General features: G+C 45.4%; 1 protein-coding gene across 2 annotated transcripts in view; it reads left to right on the forward strand.

The window, feature by feature from the left end:
- The window catches only part of LOC128263743 (fibulin-2), a 43,877-nt gene that overhangs the window by 11,831 nt on the left and 13,048 nt on the right, over positions 1-18,998 (forward strand). The window contains exons 7-11 of one of the 2 annotated variants that reach the window (XM_052998882.1): positions 2,686-2,967; positions 16,236-16,373; positions 17,913-18,357; positions 18,415-18,547; positions 18,600-18,740. In XM_052998882.1, the coding sequence (XP_052854842.1) occupies positions 2,686-2,967; positions 16,236-16,373; positions 17,913-18,357; positions 18,415-18,547; positions 18,600-18,659 (1,058 nt within the window). In that variant the 3' untranslated portion in view covers positions 18,660-18,740. Of the gene's footprint in view, positions 1-2,685; positions 2,968-16,235; positions 16,374-17,912; positions 18,358-18,414; positions 18,548-18,599; positions 18,741-18,998 lie in introns of those variants that run through there. The other variant, XM_052998881.1, reaches the window with a different exon arrangement.

The following is an 18,998-nucleotide window of genomic DNA, read 5'->3' on the forward strand; positions in this document are numbered from 1 at the left end:
ACCGGTACGGCGTAGAGCAGGCTAGCCATCGTGACGCTGGTGAGCAAAAGTCTACTCGCCTGTTTCGGTCCTCGGTGGTTCAGCATGATGCGCGAGAGGTCTTGATTGGCTGAGGCGGATTTTACGCCAAGATACCTAATGGCCCTGGCGGATTTAACGACAGCGTCGCCTACGCGGATCGTGGCGACCTCGACTTTCATTCTGCTGCTGCACAGGACAGCCTCGGTTTTCTGAGGGACTAACTCAAGCCCTCTCTGTCCATCCATGACCGGATGATCTCGATGCTTTGGTTGCACATTTCCTCGGCTATGCGGAGCTCCCTTTCCACCACGACTACAGCGATGTGGTCTGTAGCGCCAGCCGAAAGACTACGTGTACATCGCGTCCTAAAGAATGGGTGCTAGAACGGACCTTTGCGGAACTTCACCAATGTTTTTTAGCTGATTTAAGCCCGCCTGGAGTTTCAAAGTGCAGGAGCCTGGCCTTGAAGTAGCTCCTATTTATCTTAAGGAGGTAGGGGGCACTTTAAAGTTCGCCATCTCGCCGATTTAAAGGCATTTCTTATGTCCAGCGTCGCTATCAAGCAATACTCCTTGTCGCGCCCTTCCATCTTGGGCCTGCCAAAGACGTTCCTGTGATCTGCACCACCTTCAAGATGGCGCCGACTATCTCGGACTCGGATATACCGCCTGCCGCCGTTATGGCTTTACAAGTCCTGACGGTGTTCCTAGTTGTGTGCTTTGATATTGTGCTTTGATATTGCAGACCACTTCAATGTTATAAATGGCCTCAGAAATAACCTTCAGACTGACGTTGCTTACACTGATTATAGTAAAGCATTTGATTCCGTAAATCACTCTTTTCTTGAACGGAAAGTAAATTTATCAGGGTTTTCAATTGTCTTCTGACATGGAATTCGAGTTATCTGACCTATGACATAAGACTTGACTATATCGCAGAATAGTTTACTTATAGGGACTATAAAGGGAATGAATTCACTGATGCTTGTGACTGGCTTCCTATTTATCAAAGCCCTTCAGTTGAATGTCAACTAGATGTCTTTAACACTAACTTGCAATATATGTTTAATAAATGTGTTCAGCTTAAAAGAAAAGTGTTTAGACCTAAACAAAACCATTGGTTTAGTAACAAATTAAGTGTCTATTATACGAACGCGATCAAGCCTTCTAGATGTGGAAGCGCTATAAAACAGAATCGCATAGGATACAGTTAAAATTAGACAGTTTCCAAAACAATAAAAAATTCTTAGCACGGTCACTTTTAAAATAAATTTGAAAACTCTGCCTCCGCTAAAAAATACTGGAAGGGAAATGAATAACCTTGAAATAGGGAAATGTAAGCAAACGATTGACCACTACGTTGATGTTGAAGTACTTTGCCGAGCATCTTCACAACTTGAGGCTAGATGCAATAACTACCTGACATATCAAACCTACTGTGATAATAGTTTTGAGATTTGAGTGCGTCAATGAATGTAATGTCTTAGACTGTATCCTTAAACTAAAATCGTATTCTGAAGGTTTAGACAATATTATCCCGGAATTTCTTAAAATTCTGTTGCCGCTACTTTTTCCATATAAAGGGTTTTTCAATAGGAGCGCTTCAACTTTTTTTTTTAATAAAACACAAACGGTTTGACTTTTCAACTAACTTTTTTTTATTATCGAATTTGAACATATACATTTAATTATGAAACTCGATTTCTTTCGCATGACCACCGATTGTAGCGTGAGCTGTGTGGCATGTGGCCCCGTCCTGTTGAGCATCACTTCGAGCACTACATGCTCTCACGGGCACCGTCACTAGACGGTCGATTGTCAAACGGTCTGCCTTGTTAAATGGACCGTAAAATGGCCGTAATGCTCTTAAAGTAGCAGCAACAGAACGATTATTTTGATAAAAAATTTGCACAATTTGCCATCGCTGTTCAAGTGTGTAGCGTTCCATGACGAAATGTATACTAATGAAGTTTCATATGTCAAGAGAACAAGGAAAAACATGGCGTCGTTCGCCGTCCCTATCGGAAAGAAGTTGAAGGGCACCTATTGTAAAACCCTTTATAAAAAATATTTTTAACACATCCATTACAGCGTAATTTTTTCCTTACAAATAAGTACTTTTCTTGAACGGAACTCGTTGCTTTCAACAAAGCAGTCTGGCTTTAGAACAAAAAGGAGCTGAATAAGTGCAATAACAGACATCGTTGAAGACATTCGCTGCCAACTGGACAATAATTGTGCAACATTCTTAGCTTGACCATGGCAAAGCATTTGACTCGGTGAACATTTAGTAGTAAGCTGAAAAATCTGTACCTTTACAGATACTGCTGTGCATTTTATTTCTTCATATCTTGCTGGCAGACAACAAGCAGTGGTATCTAGGAGATATATGTCCAGCTTTTTAGATTTACCTAGGGGAGTTCCTCAGGGATCTGTCCTAGGACCCTATTGTTTTTCATATATGTCAATAATTTTCCTAGTGTCTTGTCAGGTTGTGAAGTCGATTTATATTCAAACGATGTTGAAGTTTATGTTAATTAAAATTGCATTAATCTAAATCAGAAAATAGTGACACTTGTATTTAAAGCTTTGGACTTCGAAGTTCATTTTGCATTCTATTTAATAATAAACTAAACTTTTTATGTGATCAACATTTACTTTTTAGATGATGATGAATGCATACTGAATACTCATAACTGCCCCTTAAACTATGATTGCCATAACACAAAGGGGTCATTTCGATGCTATAGAAAAACCACCACAAGCTCAACTACTACAACGACGTCGACTACAGTTACACCTGTAACTATAGAGTCTGCACCAAGGGAAAATATTTCTCGGTATCCAATGACAATACATCAGGATTATCCTCGCTATGTTTCATCTGCCATATCCCGATTGGACTGTACTTCTGGATTTTATAGGAATAGTCTTGGAGCATGTGTCGGTAACTACACGAAATACAAGATAAGATCACTTTATATTCATACTTAAAAATATATTATTTTTAAAGTATTTTTATACCCGTTGGTCGGTCGTAGAAACAGTTAGAATGAAGCGTTCCCGATCCTACAAAGTGTGTATATTATTGGTGAGGATCAATTGTCAAGTTAATACAGCCATGTCCGTTTGTCTTTTTGTCCGTCCGTGTGAACGTTGAGGATGCAGAAACTATAAAAGCCAGAGACTTCGGACTATACGTGCAGGAATTGCTCCTACGCAGCGCAGGTTTGTGCAAAAACTAGACCACGCCCACAAATTGCAAAACTCTGTCATATCACACGGCTTAGCTTACACTCAGAAAACTAGATTCCTTGAATAAAGAAAAACATGGCCTAATAATTGCCTTGAATTTGTGCTTTTCATACAACATTTGGGAATATATGACTTAAAACTAAGTTTAAGGCCTAATGGCCTTGGGTCTCGTTTGAGGTCATGTTTTCCTAAAGTTTGTATAGAAAGCACAAATTTAAGGCAATTTTTCTGAAGAAGTAGGCTTTAGTATGGAACGATTTATCTCCGCTGAAGAAGCAACGTTTTGGCAAACATCAGGTGATGATAGGTGATACAGTTGTTTGTTCATTCCGTAATTTCATTAAATCTATGTAAAAAGGCAACTATTCCATGAAATTTGGAGAATCTGAAAGGTTAGGCATTTGGAAATATAAAAATAAGAATACGAATATGCATGATATCTCCAAGTTAACCCAATTCAAGTGTTGGTTTAACGTCCTACAGTCACAAGATTATGTTCTAGGGGCAACCACTTTTATAGCTAATAAAAAATTAATAAAATCAGAAATAGCTATATTCACTCACCTGGTGATGCTGATCAAGAATATTTATACTTTATAGGGTCGGAAATGTATCCTTTACTATGTTGCAAAGTTTTAATTGAAATTATAATCCCCTCTTGTTTATATCCAGTTTTGCTAAATCGATCTCGGTCATCTATACTAGCAGAAATACATACGTTTTTAAGTTTTAGAAATCTTGTGTTAAGAATTTGTTTCGGTGTAGAGATGCTACGGTTTGACAGAAATTGCACTTTCGTTATACGTCCTAGACGGACGTAAATTTGGAGGTTAATTTGGTTCCTTAAGTACAAGCAGGGTGTCGACCTTCAAGTTCTCGTTCTCGATGTACGCTCATGCAACGAGGTAAGGTATTCCGTATGCCAACGTTTCAAAAAACCTTGGACCATTGCTTGCAGTTGATTCCATCGTTCTAAGCGGTTGATAGGAACATCTAAACGGGCTGGTTCCGGTAGAGCAGTTTAGGGAGCCCCAGTCAAAAAATGGGCAGGAGTAAGCGGATCCAAAGTGTTGTCCCTCGCTGAGCAGAGAGGACTGAAGTTCAGTAGGGCTACAGTCTGGATCAACACTGTTGACAGTTGCTGTTAAGGCTATCGATCCCATTACCCGCTTCATGTGATAGATCGAACTCCGGCTTCCCATGTTCTTCCGAAGTGCCACATTATTCCTTCGGTGGCAAAGAAATTAGCTAATGTTTCGTCCTTGCTATGATCCATAGCCAGTATCCTCATTTCATCGAGTACGCGTCTGCTGCCATGAAATGTGGTGCCGCTGTCTGAGTAGATATTAGTTGGCTTAGATCGGCGGGCTATAAATCGTTGAAACGCTGCGATAAACGCCTTGATGGTAAGATCGCTCACAGCTTCGATATGGAGCGCCTTAGTTGTTATTGCAAACCATGCCTTTCCGATCCATGGTGTGCGACCACTTGTTTCTTTGATCGATATTGGGCCAGCGTAATCCAAGCCGGTATGTTGAAAGCAGCGGCTTGCTTGAACTCGAGGTGTTGGTAAATCTCCCATGATCTGGTTACTTGTGCTTTTTCGATGAATGAAACAGCGTTTGCACTGGAATACCACTTTTCGGACAATGGTGCCTGAACCCAGAATCCAGTACTGTTACGAAGATTCGTGAACGTAGCATCCACTCCAGTGTGTTGGTACATAACATGAAAATGTCGGACGAGTAGCTCAGCGATTGGAGAGTTCTTTGGAATCAGAATAGGATGCTCGGCATTGTAATTAAGAGACGACTTCTTAATTCTTCCACCAACAAGCATTATTTTCTCATCATTCAGAAATGGAGAAAATCGAATCAGCTGCGATTTTGCGTGGAGCTGGCGTCCATTTTCGAGCTGTGTGCACTCCTTTTGAAAGGCCTTTTGTTGAATATGCCGGAGAAGTTTGCAACGCGCTGTCAGCAGCTCCATTGAACTGAGGTACTCAGAAGAAGGCCTTTGCTTTAGACGAAGGCGTACGATGGAGTGATAGCAATAGCTAGTTACTCTTAAAATACTCGTCCAAGATGAAATCTTGTTGATGAGTAATTCGTCGATACTTTCATCAGGATGCTATGAAGGGTGGTAGGTTGTGAGGAGTCTTAAAACTCCCCACAAATTCCGAGGCAGGAGAGCTGCATAGCAACAGCGAAGGAGGCGAGAATGCCGGAGGAGTCAAGGGCAACAAGGTCAAACGGTAAACAACGGACCTTGGACCCGGGCAAAGCGGAGACACCGTGAATTAACGGTACCACGCTGGACATTGGACCCTCACACGGCAAGGGCAACAGGGTCGAACGGTATAATGGCGGACTTCGGACCCGCACAAAGAGGACGCACCGTGAACTAACGGTGCGGCAGTGGACCTTGGACCCGATCACGCGAGCTGGAAAAGGGAAATAACGGGACCATCACAGGCTATAAAAGGCGGAGCAAGCGCAGCACAGAAGGAGTAATAATGCGAGAATCAAAGCGAGTGCGTGTACGCGAGACCAGTAGAAATGTAATCAAGTGCCGAGTACCAGGATCAAGATCGCAAAGTCGAGACGCCGAACGACTGAGAGTCTACAAGGCTGAGATCCAACGGGTGCTAGGTCGTGGTTAAATCGAGCTCAGGGAGTCCTTGCGTGGAGTCTGCGATTAAGGTGGCTGGGCGAAGAGGTCGAACCTAGTTCAACCTGAAGGACGATCAGCCGGTCAAACAGCGGTACTATCCGAAGAATCCAAAAATGCAGGGCGAGATCAACGCCAAAGTAGACGAGCTACTTAAAAAGGGATGCATCGAACCGTCAAGGAGTCCGTACAGCTCACCAATAGTCATGGTGAGAAAGAAGACCGGGAAATGGAGGCTCTGTGTGGATTTCAGGCAGATCAACGCAAAATCCGTGAAGGATGCATATCCAATGCCGATGATCAACTACATCCTGGACCAACTCCAAGAAGCTAAATATATTAGCAGCCTCGACTTAAAGGACGGGTACTGGCAGATACCGTTGAAGGCAGCCAGCAGGCAGTATACCGCATTCACAGTGCCAGGGAAAGGCCTGTTTCAATGGAAAGTTATGCCTTTCGGTTTACACTCGGCATCAGCAACATTCCAGCGGGCGTTGGACCAGGTAATTGGACCCGAAATGATGCCGCACGCTTTCGCGTATCAGGATGATATAATCGTCATCGGACGGACACTAGAGGAGCACATGCGGAACCTAAAGGAAGTATTCAGAAGACTGCGAGCGGCAAACCTGAAAGTAAACGCGGGTGAGCGGGTGATCTCCTATTCCAGCCGGACCCTAAACGGGTCAGAAAAAAGTTACTCCGCCACTGAAAAGGAATCTTTAGCAATCGTGTGGGCCATAAGGAAATAAAAGCCATACCTGGAGGGATACCACTTCAAAGTGATAACAGATCACATGGCCTTGAAGTGGTTGAATAGCATCGAGAGCCCAACCGGAAGAATCGCACGGTGGGCACTGGAGCTCCAGCAATACGACTTCGAAATCACATACAGGAAAGAACAGCTGAATATTGTGGCGGACGCACTGTCGCGGCAGCCCTTACCTGAAACCTGCCGAAGGTTGAAAACGAAGTCACCTGGTCAGCCAGCAAAACAAGCCGAATGTAGCTGGATAAGGGACATAAGGGCCAAGTTAGCACAGAACCCCCAAAAATATCCGGACTATTTAGTGGAGGCTGACCGGCTGTACCGGCAAATTCCTCACAGAGCAGGCAACGAGGATGTGGTCGCATGGAAGCTATGCGTACCAAGCGGGTCAAGGCAGCGAGTCATGGCCGAGAACCACGATAGGCCGACGGCCGGACACATGGGCAGCCGGAAGACGATCGCGAGGGTGGCAGCGAGGTATTATTGGCCGGGCATGCACCGCGACATTAGGAAGCACGTGCGGAATTGTGAGAGCTGCCCAGTCAGCTCCAGGCAGCCGGAAAAATGCTCACACAGATCCCAGAGGAGCCCTGGGCCACAGTATGCGCCGATTTCGTTGGGCCGCTTCCTCGGTCGAAACATGGGAACTCGATGCTACTAGTGCTCGTAGATCGGTTCTCGAAATGGACGGAAATAGTGCCAATGCGTAGGGCTACCACAGAGACGCTGGAAAAGGCAATCCGGGAAAGGATTGTCTCAAGGTACGGCGTGCCGAAGGTCTTGATCACCGATAACGGGGTGCAATTCACGAGCAGGGCGTTCAAGCGGTTCTTGACAGAGTTGGGAGTGGGGCACCAGTTCACAGCCCCGTACACACCACAAGAAAATCCCACGGAGAGGGCCAATAGAACTGTAAAAACAATGATCGCCCAGTTTGCCGGACAAGACCAGAGAACGTGGGATGAGAAATGGCCGGAATTGCAGCTGGCCGTGAACACTAGTGTAGCCGAGTCCACAGGGTATTCGCCGGCATTCGTCACGAATGCGGGACAGGGAGGGTTTTAAAAGCCGTAGGCACCGTTACCGGCTAAACGCACACATGCACGGGTTGCGTAGGAGGCGTGTACACGGAGGGCACCGTTACTTCGAAACATCACACGGGCACAGAGCGGAGAGCGATTCCCGTTACCGGTACACGTCTCCGCGAATAACGGAACCGAGGATACGCGGAAGAACCGAGGTTTCGTCAGCGACGGCGCTGCATGGTGCAGGTCTTTCCAGAAGAGATAGTCATCATGAGCGCACGTAAGAACAACACCCAACAGCGAGTGGAGCACGAGGTGAGGGAGGAGCGCGCCAGGGAACAGCCAGTGGCGAAGTGGAGACGGGACTCCGATTCCGTTCTCCAGCTTCTGGCGTCCCCCTGGTATCGCGATCCCCGTCACCGGTCAGCGAGGCTGACGAGGAGTCCACCGGGGAGATCTCGGACGTGGAGCTGCCGTCCGAGGAGAAGGACCCAGGCGCAGACGCGACGGAGACCGCAGAGGTCGTCGCCATCTCCTCCGATGAGAGTGGACCAGAGGACGCGAGTGAGGAGGAGGAGGAGGGGACGGAGACCGTCAGTCCCGAGGTGTCCTCGGACGAGGACGACGTGGCGCGGCGAGTCTTCCGCCGGTTGAGCAGGGCGACGGCAGGGCTCGGGAGGATCTGCCTAGGGCAGATACCACCGTCGGGCAAGCCCAAGGAGTGGGCTCGGATCCTGGAGGCGCGGGCGGTCACTGTCCGCCTATGGGAGGCACGGCGGGCGGCGAGGAGTGCAGCAGTCGCCGCGTGGCAGCAGAGGCCGAGGAGGCCGCACTGTGGGAGCCGCCGCAGGGGCTGTCGCAACCACCGCAGGAGCCGCCGCAGTCGCCGCAGGGGCAGTCGCATCCACCGCAGGAGCCGCCACAGTCGCCGCAGGGGCAGTCGCAGCCGCCGCAGGAGCCGCCACAGCCGCCGCAGGAGCAGCCGCAGCCGCCACGGGAGCCGCCACAGCCGCCGCAGGGGCAGCCACAGCCGCCGCAGGGACAGCCGCAGCCGTCGCAGGAGCAGCCACAGCCGCCGCAGGGGCAGCCGCAGCCGCCGCAGGGGCAGCCGCAGCCGCAGCCGTCGCAGGAGCAGCCGCCGCTACCGCCACCACGTGCGCCGACGCCACCACCACCGCCACCACCACGCTCACCATCACCACCACCATCGTCGCCGCCGAGGCAGCAGGAGTGGCACCTGCCACAGGCGCAGGTCGCGCAAGCGCTGCGGACCATCGTGGTGGAGGGGCGGCGGTGTTATCAGCAGACGGTCACGTGGATGTGGCCCGCGCCCAAAGAGGCAGCAGAGGGTGGCGGCGCCCACCGCCATTGAACCCGCGCGATCCGAGGGCCAAGTCGGCGAAACGCGTCGCGGAGACGCCCGAGGAGGAGCGCGAGGCCCAGGAGGGGCTGGAGAAGGGGCCATGGGAGTGGCCATCACCGCCGGAGACGTCGCCGTACGCGGGGCCACCCCCGAAGCTGGCACGGCAGACTTCGTGCCCGGAGCCGCGAGCCCCACCGGCGAGGCCGACGCTGCGGAGGCAGCAGTCGGAGGGCGCGGAACCATGGTCAGAGGTTCCGGAGGCGGAGTGGCCGGCGCGGATGGCTGAAGAAGCGCGACGGCAGCGAGGGAGGCACAGGAAGGCCAGGTGGGCCAAGCTCGTGCTGGACGGGGAGCAGCGCTACCGAGTGAAGGTAGCAGGGGGCCGGGTGCGGGTGTTTAAGGCCCAATAAAGCGGATCTCAGCATTTAAGCCCAGCAGTTATTTTTTTGGGGGCAGGGGATCACAACACAGCACAACACAGGAAAATAAGTAGTGGTCCGCCGCAGCAGCCGATCACGGAACGGGGGCGGTGAGGGGGGAATCGCCGGCCAAGCACGCGGGCCGGCAAAAAACACGAGGCTGCCGCAGGCGTATGGCGAGGGGGGGTCACTTGCTGCCGCAAGGGTCTCCTGGGGCACGCGGTCCAGGGTCAGCACCCCGAGACATGTCAGGGGCATCAGGGGCATCAGGGGCATCATGGTCATGGTGTCGCTGTAAAGAAAAAGGTCGTTAATTAAAAGAAAACTACAAGCAGCAAGTTTACTTACCAGTTTTTTCAAAACAACGAGGCGGTGAGGAAATTAGGAACGGGGGCGCCAGGCGATAGGCGGTCGATCGATAGTTGCGATCGATGGGTACAAAAATACTGGATTTCTCAAGAAACGGTCACACGGAGGCAACTTAAGACAACGGAAACGATAACGATAACTGCAACAACGATGGCAATGCTGGACCCACTATCGATAAGTGCGATCGAGACAGGGTCAGTAGAGTGGCCAGACGACGGGAATCGGAATGGTGATTTCAAACACGGGGAAATGTCTGGGCGGGAAATTCAAATTCTACGCGGGGAATTATCGAAGGAACGAGATGCAGTTTTGGGAAAGTTTAAGTTCGGGGAACTGTCTGGGAAACAGGCTAACGCAGCACAGCCATGGGAAAGTTAAAGGTCTTTCAGAGCGCTGTCTGGGGGGAGTCTTACGAGGGCAGCTCAGGGAAAGTTGAAGTCTTTTGGGGAACTGTATAGGGTCACGAGGAGAACGAGTTTGGGCGGGGAATTTTAATGAACGAACAACAGGGGCGGGGAGATCACCACTTTCATAACATTTCCGAAGGAAGAGGGAAATTTCGAATTTCAAATTTCGAGGCAGGAGAGCTGCATAGCAACAGCGAAGGAGGCGAGAATGCCGGAGGAGTCAAGAGCAACAAGGTCAAACAGTAAACAACGGACCTTGGACCCGGGCAAAGCGGAGACACCGTGAATTAACGGTACCACGCTGGACGGTACGGTATAATGGCGGACTTCGGACCCGCACAAAGAGGACGCACCGTGAACTAACGGTGCGGCAGTGGACCTTGGACCCGATCACGCGAGCTGGAAAAGGGAAATAACGGGACCATCACAGGCTATAAAAGGCGGCGCAAGCGCAGCACAGAAGGAGTAATAGTGCAAGAATCAAAGCGAGTGCGTGTACGCGAGACCAGTAGAAAGTTAATCAAGTGCCGAGTACCAGGATCAAGATCGCAAAGTCGAGACGCCGAACGACTGAGAGTCTACAAGGCTGAGGCTTCAACGCTGAGATCCAACGGGTGCTAGGTCGTGGTTAAATAGAGCTCAGGGAGTCCTTGCGTGGAGTCTGCGATTAAGGTGGCTGGGCGAAGAGGTCGAACCTAGTTCAACCTGCTAGGCGATACACCTTGCCGACACAATCCGGACCAACTTAGGGAGACTGCGACAAAGGTGGCTAGGCGAAAAGGCTGAACCTTGTTCTACCTGCTAGGCGAAACACCTTGCCGGTCCCGCCAGTGAGGTTCGCATAACATCCAGAGTCTCGAAGGAGCCGTCACGAGTCAGATACCAGCAAGCAGTCGACGACGAGGAGCGACGCCGCGAAGGACAGCGACGAGGAGCGACGCCGCAGAGGACGACGACGAGGTGCAGCAGCAGCTGAAGAGCCGCGAGGCTTGTAGAAGGAGACGAATAAAGACAGTTACGAGCCCAACAGAACTCTGGCGTTATTCTTTGGTCAAAGGCAATCACCCAATATAAAATTGGTGGAACGAACCCATAACCTCTCTGAGCTAGCCGCCCGTTAACGTAGCGAGCGAGAATACATAGAAATCAGGTCGTTACAAGGTTTTGCTGAACTTTCCTCGGGTATTCGTTCAGGATCTCAGCCGTTCTGTTGCAGACGTATGTGTTCCAGTGCCGTGGTGGTGCAGACATATAAAGGAAGTGTTAATGAAGTCTTGATAATAGTAATAATCGATATGGCCTTAATGGGTGACACTCGTGTTTTGTCGGCAATGAGGGTTTTATGGAACCTTTCCGCAAATGCAAAACGGCTGTGGACGACCGCCCCATACGCGTCGGCGAATCCGTGCAATTGGATTTGTTGAAATGGTGAACCAATGTATCGAGGTACTTTACAGTGTTTTAGGGATGGAAAATCCTCAACTACTGCTCTCCAGCGTGAATCTTGTCGTCCCAGTGCGTAACAGCCGTCCAACTTTCTTGAAAGATGAGTTGCTCCCACTACATGCAGCAAGGCCTAGGGGATTATAAATCTTGGAAAGTTGCGATATCGATTCTTGCTTTGTCGGATCAGAGCTGAGGTTGAAATCAGTTGTTTTTATAAACATCGCATCGTGACATGGGTTCCATTGAATTCCAAGGATCTTAACGATTCAATCATGAATTCTTAGCTGAGTTGTACAAGGTCATAACATCGTTCCGTTTCAGGCAAAGAATGCAGAAGGCGCCAACAGTTATAACTTCAATTCCGTAACTTGAATTTCGCTTTGTCCAAAGCTCCGTCTTGAGAACCAATAAGTTTTCAACTGAATCCTATCCAGTTGGTATATCGTCAACATAGGCATCGTAGGAAAACGCACGTGATGCTGCTGGGTACTCATGGCGATGATCGTCGGCTAACTGCTGTAACGTTCTAAAAGTCAGAAGTGGAGAGGGCGCTAGGCCATAAGTGACGGTCAAAAGCCGAAAACGACTAATGGGCTCACTTTCATTTTTTCGCCAAACAATTCGTTGAAAATTCGTGTGTGGCTTGGAAACTTGAAACCCTCTAAACATCTTTTCGATATCCGCATATAGGACATATCGGTGCTGCCGGAAACGTAAACAAACTTAGAGCTGGAGCGGCGGTCCAACATGAAGCGAAATTTCAGAACTATCTTTTCCGGATCCATCGAAAACTACCCGACACCTGGTGGTCAGGCTATCCATCTTGATGACGGCGTGTTAGGGTTTTCTTCGATTTGAGCTAATGTCAGCTGTTCCATGTGACCACGTTGAAAGTAGTCATCCAAAAGCTCCTCGTTTTGCTGTTTGAGTTGCGGATTGTGGCGGAATTTTCGCTCCAATGAAAATAGAGGGTTTGTGGCCTGTGGTAGAGTTGACACGATAGGTGGAGCTTCATCCTTGAAAGGATACTCGACAATATACGCTCCGTCTTCAGAGCGTGTGGGTGTTTTCGCAAAATGAATTTCTGTGGGGTCGCTGGAGTCCAAGTGTGTCTGGCTAGGTTGAAGGCTGTCCTTCTCCATAAAAGATCGGACCATCATGTCAAGATCCGCGTGATGTGTCACAGCCGGAATCTCGTTGTCGTTGGATGCATTGAAAGATCCTTCAATAATCCAACCCAACATTGTATTGAGTGCTATAGGATAGCCCTTACCAAACTGTTTTCTCTCTCCGGTGTGTAGAGACCAAAGTTGATCTGATCCAACGATGACATGTATAGCTCCTGGGGTGCAGAATGTGGGATATGCTAGAGGAAGCGCCGTAATTTGTTTCCACGCTAGAGATGTAATGTCGATCGCTTGCGCTTGAAGCGATGACGTCAACGATGTCAATATGAAAGAGGCCAGTTTGATGACCTGCTCCGAATGTCGAAATCGCAGCTTAAAGTATGCGCGTCCGCGAGTAAGACCTGCGTGGTTGGCTGCGAGGCCAAAAACTGAAATCCGTGCATGCGTTCGACGCACGCCTATTCTCTGGACAAATTATTCCGATGCCAAAGTAAAGGTGGATCCCGTACCTAGGGTACGCTCCCCGTTGGTGGGTCTTCTTAAAGGCGATGTTGATAGATTACGAGTGAAGACGCAGCTCGGGAGGTTGTAAAAAGCTCGTTACGGTTAAAGCTTGTTGCTTCAACGTATATTCTATTTTGAACTTGCTGCGGCGAGGCGGGGACCAATGTTTGATGTTTGCGGTGGTACAACTGCCGACCATATGTGAGGCGATAAGGCAATTAAAACAAAGCTTTTTGGTCTTCAGGAATTCTCGGCGATCATCCACCTAAAAAGTGGATGATTCTGCTGGCATGATGAGCAATTGTGTTCTTCTAGTCGCGGATGAGCGTCATGTGTGACAGCTGATCGTCGAGCTTGTGGCGCACGGATGAGTTGGCAGGCTTCTAAGGGGTCGCAATGTGACGTCAAAAATTCCAGGAATCGGTTGATGGTCACACTGGCTAGATCAAAGTCAACATCCAATTTGGGTAATAGTTTAAAAATTAACCAAGGGTCTCGTTGTCTCGTGGTCACATTGAATGGCCCGCAACCCACGAATTACTTCGTCTGCGCCGTAAGCAAACTTCCGCACGGTACTAATGTTACTGGTAGTGGCACTAGGTCGCGTTATAAAACTGTTCAGAAACGATCGTAAATTAATTATTGTTTGTTGTATCGTTTTTCCAATTTGTCCCAGGCTTCACTGTAATTTCCATTCGTAAGGGATGTTTTATTAATGCGAGCGCATCGCCAGATAGATAGGATTTAAGATAACGAAATTTTTGGCAATCAGTGAAACTTGAATTTGTTCCGATCGATCCTAAAAATGTATCAGAAAAATTTCCTATTCATAATTTCATTTTCATAACTTCCCGAAAAGGTTGGGAGTTTGATTCGCTCAAATTGAAAACCCACTCGGCACCTATGAGAATCGTCCAGGGTTTCATCGGGAAGCAGTACAGTATTATCAACGGCCTCCGCCTTTAATTCCTCAAGAGAATTACTTAGTATTGCATAAGTTGAGTAATGTTTCTCTTCGTATATATCATCTTCGGGGTTTTCCCAACACTCTTATGCGCCCGAGTAATTTGGCTTTTGCAAAAACCCCGCTGTTGAATCACACTCCGCATGGCGATCGAGGCTAAGAGATACGATGTGGGAATCTATAGATAGCCGTTGATAAATTCAAATTTAATTAAAATGTCCCGAATGCAAACACGTTACTGGCTATCCGGCTCGAAGGACCAATAATTTGATGTTGATAAATGATGCGCCAATAGTGTAACTATTTGGTTTGATCTTTATTTGCATTCACCGAACATTCTAAACATTTGATTCGCGCGCTGCAAAAATGTGACTGACTGTAGGTTCGCAGAGTAATACAAGAATCGGCAGAGTCATAGAAGAATAGTCGGAATTAGTTCGTTAACATGTTACCGTTTTGAGATGAATGGAATAGTACTGCCTAAGACAATGCAGTTGGTCAAAGCTCCTACATATACATATTAATTAAGCTGCGCTTCATGAGCTCGTGTTAGTGTGGATACAATACAATGATAGATAACGCATTGAACTACGCTTATAAGATAAGATAAACAAAGTAAACGTATAGTGTGTCTGGTTCCCAAACACCGGATTTTCCAGTCGAAAATGAAATTTTCATAACCAAAAACAATATACACATTTTACTACAAAAGCAAATGCTTTATCACAAATACATATGTATGTGGTATGGTAAATAGACAATATAAATAACAAGTATCTCAACATTCTAAAATTACAAATGATAAACATGTTTAATTTTTATACATTTTTTTTATATTAAGAAATGTTTTCTTTGCTGCAAGTGCTATTTGCCAAGTTTCCAAACAAATAGCCCTTTTTCTACAACTGAGGCCAATTCGGTAATGGCTCATTTTTATGGTTTTTTATTGTTTGAAAATGACTTGGGGGTGGCTAATCTATTCGCTAAATTTGTTGCATCCAATTTTGAACCATTATCTTCCTGGAATGAAAGTAAAACACTGATATCCATTGCCTCAGTGCTAAGTTACGGATAATGTGACTGTCTGGCGATCATACTGCTGCTATGAGTTTCAATAACTTGAAAAAAAATTGATTGCGATGGTTTTTTTCCTTTCATCTTTAAGAACTTTATATACGTTCTTTGTGGCCCACATAAAGTAGTTTTTAAAAATTTGCTATGCAGCTGGTGTTTCTTGTTGCTCACATCAGTAGCCCTAACCAACGTAGATTTATGACGGTCGACTACGACAAATCTAGTTATGCTTAATAGCTTTTGTATTCGTTCTACACAGATTATGCCAATGCATTTGATAAAGTCTGTCATGAAGCTCTATTGGCTTAACTTTTAACATTAACTTAACTTTAACTTACACTTAAAGCTAATCTAATCCTAAACTGGATTAAATCCTATTTGAAGGACAGGGTGTATAGAGTGGAAAGTTATGTTTTTTTTCAACTTCAACGGTCCGTTTCTCTTCGTTATATTTATTTATGATATAAGCCACTGCATTTAAAATTCGGAGTTTTTATTATTTGCTGATGATCTTAAAAATTTCAAGTCAATTTATTATGGTTTGATAGTCAGCTGATCCAAAATAACCTAAACTGAGATGGCAAATTTGCTGCCGCTGAACTTTTCGAAATGATTTTTTGTACATCAAAAGGCTTAATAATGTGCTGTGCTCGTATTTTATTAACACTCACTCTCTGGCCTCAATACATTTTTTTTCGTCATTTGTTAGGGGGCGATACATATTACCTTCACCTTCTTATTCTTCCAAATGTCGTCTTTTAAATTTGTCCTCACTGCAGGATATTTTAAAAATAATTATTATTTTTTATTTTAAATTTTTAAGATATAAATGAATGTGTGGAAAGGAACCCTTGTGGTAACCACCAACGTTGCATCAACACAAACGGTCATTTTCGCTGCGAAAGTCTTCTTCAGTGCTCGCCCGGATACAAATCAAGAGCAGACGGGAGATCATGCATAGGTACGTAACCATGTCAATTTATTATAGCCTTATGCATTATGAATTTAATAAACCTTTTATATCCTTGTAGAGGGTACAATAATTTTAGAAAAAAGTTTGCAACGTGAAGCGTCCGTCCGTCCGTCCGTCCGTCTTGCACTTTGCAAATAAATATTAAGGTCCCTTAGCTGTCTCAAAACAGATTCCAGCCACACATTAAATAGATTTTTTAGCATTACACCTGTTTTTAAATATGACACCTTATATTGAAAATTCGTAAGTTTATTAAAAATACGTAGGCCGAAGTCTATGGTCAAGCAAGCAGCCAAGTGCTACCAAGCGTTGGAAGATGTTAGTGCTAACACATTGGACTGGTCTCTTTTGAAGCGCGAAAGATAATTTTCGTTTATAAAACACAAGTACGAAACAATTCGCCTTAGGAAGATATGCAGGTCTTAGTTGTTTTCTTTATTGAATACATGTAGGTCTTGGTGGTGTTCTTAATATAAGTTAAATAACTTCTATTATTATGATTTTCGACAATTTTAATATGATACCGATGCAAAAATGTATGTGCTTGGTGGTTTATAACATGCACTCAATCTTATTCGTTTTTATCTTTTTTCTTCATGAATACGGTCGCTCAACATGGCACTTCTCAAAAACTGCCGATTTCGGTAAGACTTCGTTTGCGACTCACTCGTAGATCCGAATGCTCTTCTACCAACGGCTCTCCCATTTCCATCTCTCTCTAAATCTATCCTTCATCTGCCTTTTTTCTGTCTCCAAATCGAATTTAAAGAGTTCTGATACCCTACAGATATATCTCCAGAGATCATTTAAAATTTAGTGTGTTCGGGGCCAAGACGCTATTAAAAAGTTATAGAAACCAAAGATTGAAATGCCTTTTTCTTCATTTCTTTACTTGTAGCAGTTTAAAACAATATTTTACCTTTTTGTCAAAGTCCTAAAGCCAAAACATTAAACTAAAAATTAATATGTTTTTTTTACGCTTCTATGGAAAAATATTATTTTTCTTATTTGTATACTTGTTGCTCGTAGACTGAAAGGGTAAATTCTACTCGTTAAAAGTAAGTAACAGGTAGAAGGAACCTATAAAGTATATGTATTCTTGATCAGGACCAATAGCCTAGCGGATCTAGACTTGTTCGGAAACTATTAAATAAAGAGATTTATGCCAACGCAGAGCAAGTTTATTTCAAGTTTATTTCAAAAAATCGGGAAAGTCTGTCGTCACTCTGAAAAGAGCTTAGTTAGGTGTGTTTCGTTCATATTTACCGGCAGACATAACCATTTTTAAAATTGAGCTATTTTTTTTTAGTTTATTGGTCATTATGTTTCATAACTGCTTTAAGTGAAGAGCGCACATTATTCTCCACTGACGTTTGAACGCGGAAAACAAAAAGACATTGATAAAAAAAATAAAAACAAATAAAACAAACTTAAATAAAAAATATAAAACCGAAAAAAGGCACTATTTTTATAGTTCTAAAAAATTTTGAATTTTAAAATGTTGACACCTGGTTTCTTAATTTATAGATATTGATGAGTGCGAAACTGGTGAGCACAACTGTGGCGAAAGACAAATATGCCGCAATCGTAGCGGTGGCTATGTATGCACCTGTCCGATAGGTCACGAAATAAAGCGGCTGAGCACTGGAGTTAATACCTGTGTGGACACCAACGAATGCGCGCTGGACCAACGTGTATGTCCATCGAATGCACACTGCTTTAATACTATAGGATCTTACTATTGTGAATGCAAGGCTGGATTTAAAAAAAAAGCTGATAATAACAATAGCACACAATGCTTTGATATCGATGAGTGCCATGTGGTTCCGGGTCTTTGTCAACAAAAGTGTGTTAATACTTGGGGCGGGTATCGATGTACTTGTAACGCCGGATACCAACTAGGACCTGACAACCGCACATGCAATGATATAAATGAGTGTGAAGTTCACAAGGACTACAAACTATGCATGGGGTATGTATACGACAAATAGATTTGAAGCATATAATAATAAGTACTATAAAATCTAAGATTCTGTATTAACACTCCCGGATCCTACCAGTGTTCTTGCCCACGTGGTTATACGTTGTCTGCCGACATGAATACTTGCCGCGATATCGATGAATGTGCAACTGATTCCATTAATCAAGTGTGCACAGGCCGGGTATGTATTTTATTAATCACTTTGTCGAAATGATAACGGCGACCTTCCACAGCCGAGTCGATACAGAATGTTCATGTTACTCTGTCGGTCAGCTTCTATGCAATTTACCTAACAAACCTAAAAGCCTTTGACACTGATCAGGCTTGCCAGTTGATTGATTTTGTCTTCCGAGCGCTAAAGTATACAACAAAATAAAGCAAACTCATTTTAAAATTACTTACCTATCTAAACATACACATTTTTGATGATCGAACATGAGCCAACATTTGGTATTTTTTTATTTTTAAATTTTATGTATGGAAAACAACATATTAAAACTAAAAAAAAATTGTATTTACCGGGAAACTGTGTAACACTTTTGTTTATTTTTAAGTTTCCATAATTTGAAAGCACAATAAAGCTGAGTATTGCTTAAGGGGAGATATAAACGGTTAAGATTAAGGTATTTTTC

This window comes from Drosophila gunungcola, unplaced genomic scaffold (assembly GCF_025200985.1).
Source record: "Drosophila gunungcola strain Sukarami unplaced genomic scaffold, Dgunungcola_SK_2 000018F, whole genome shotgun sequence".
In the NCBI taxonomy this organism is placed as follows: domain Eukaryota; kingdom Metazoa; phylum Arthropoda; class Insecta; order Diptera; family Drosophilidae; genus Drosophila; species Drosophila gunungcola.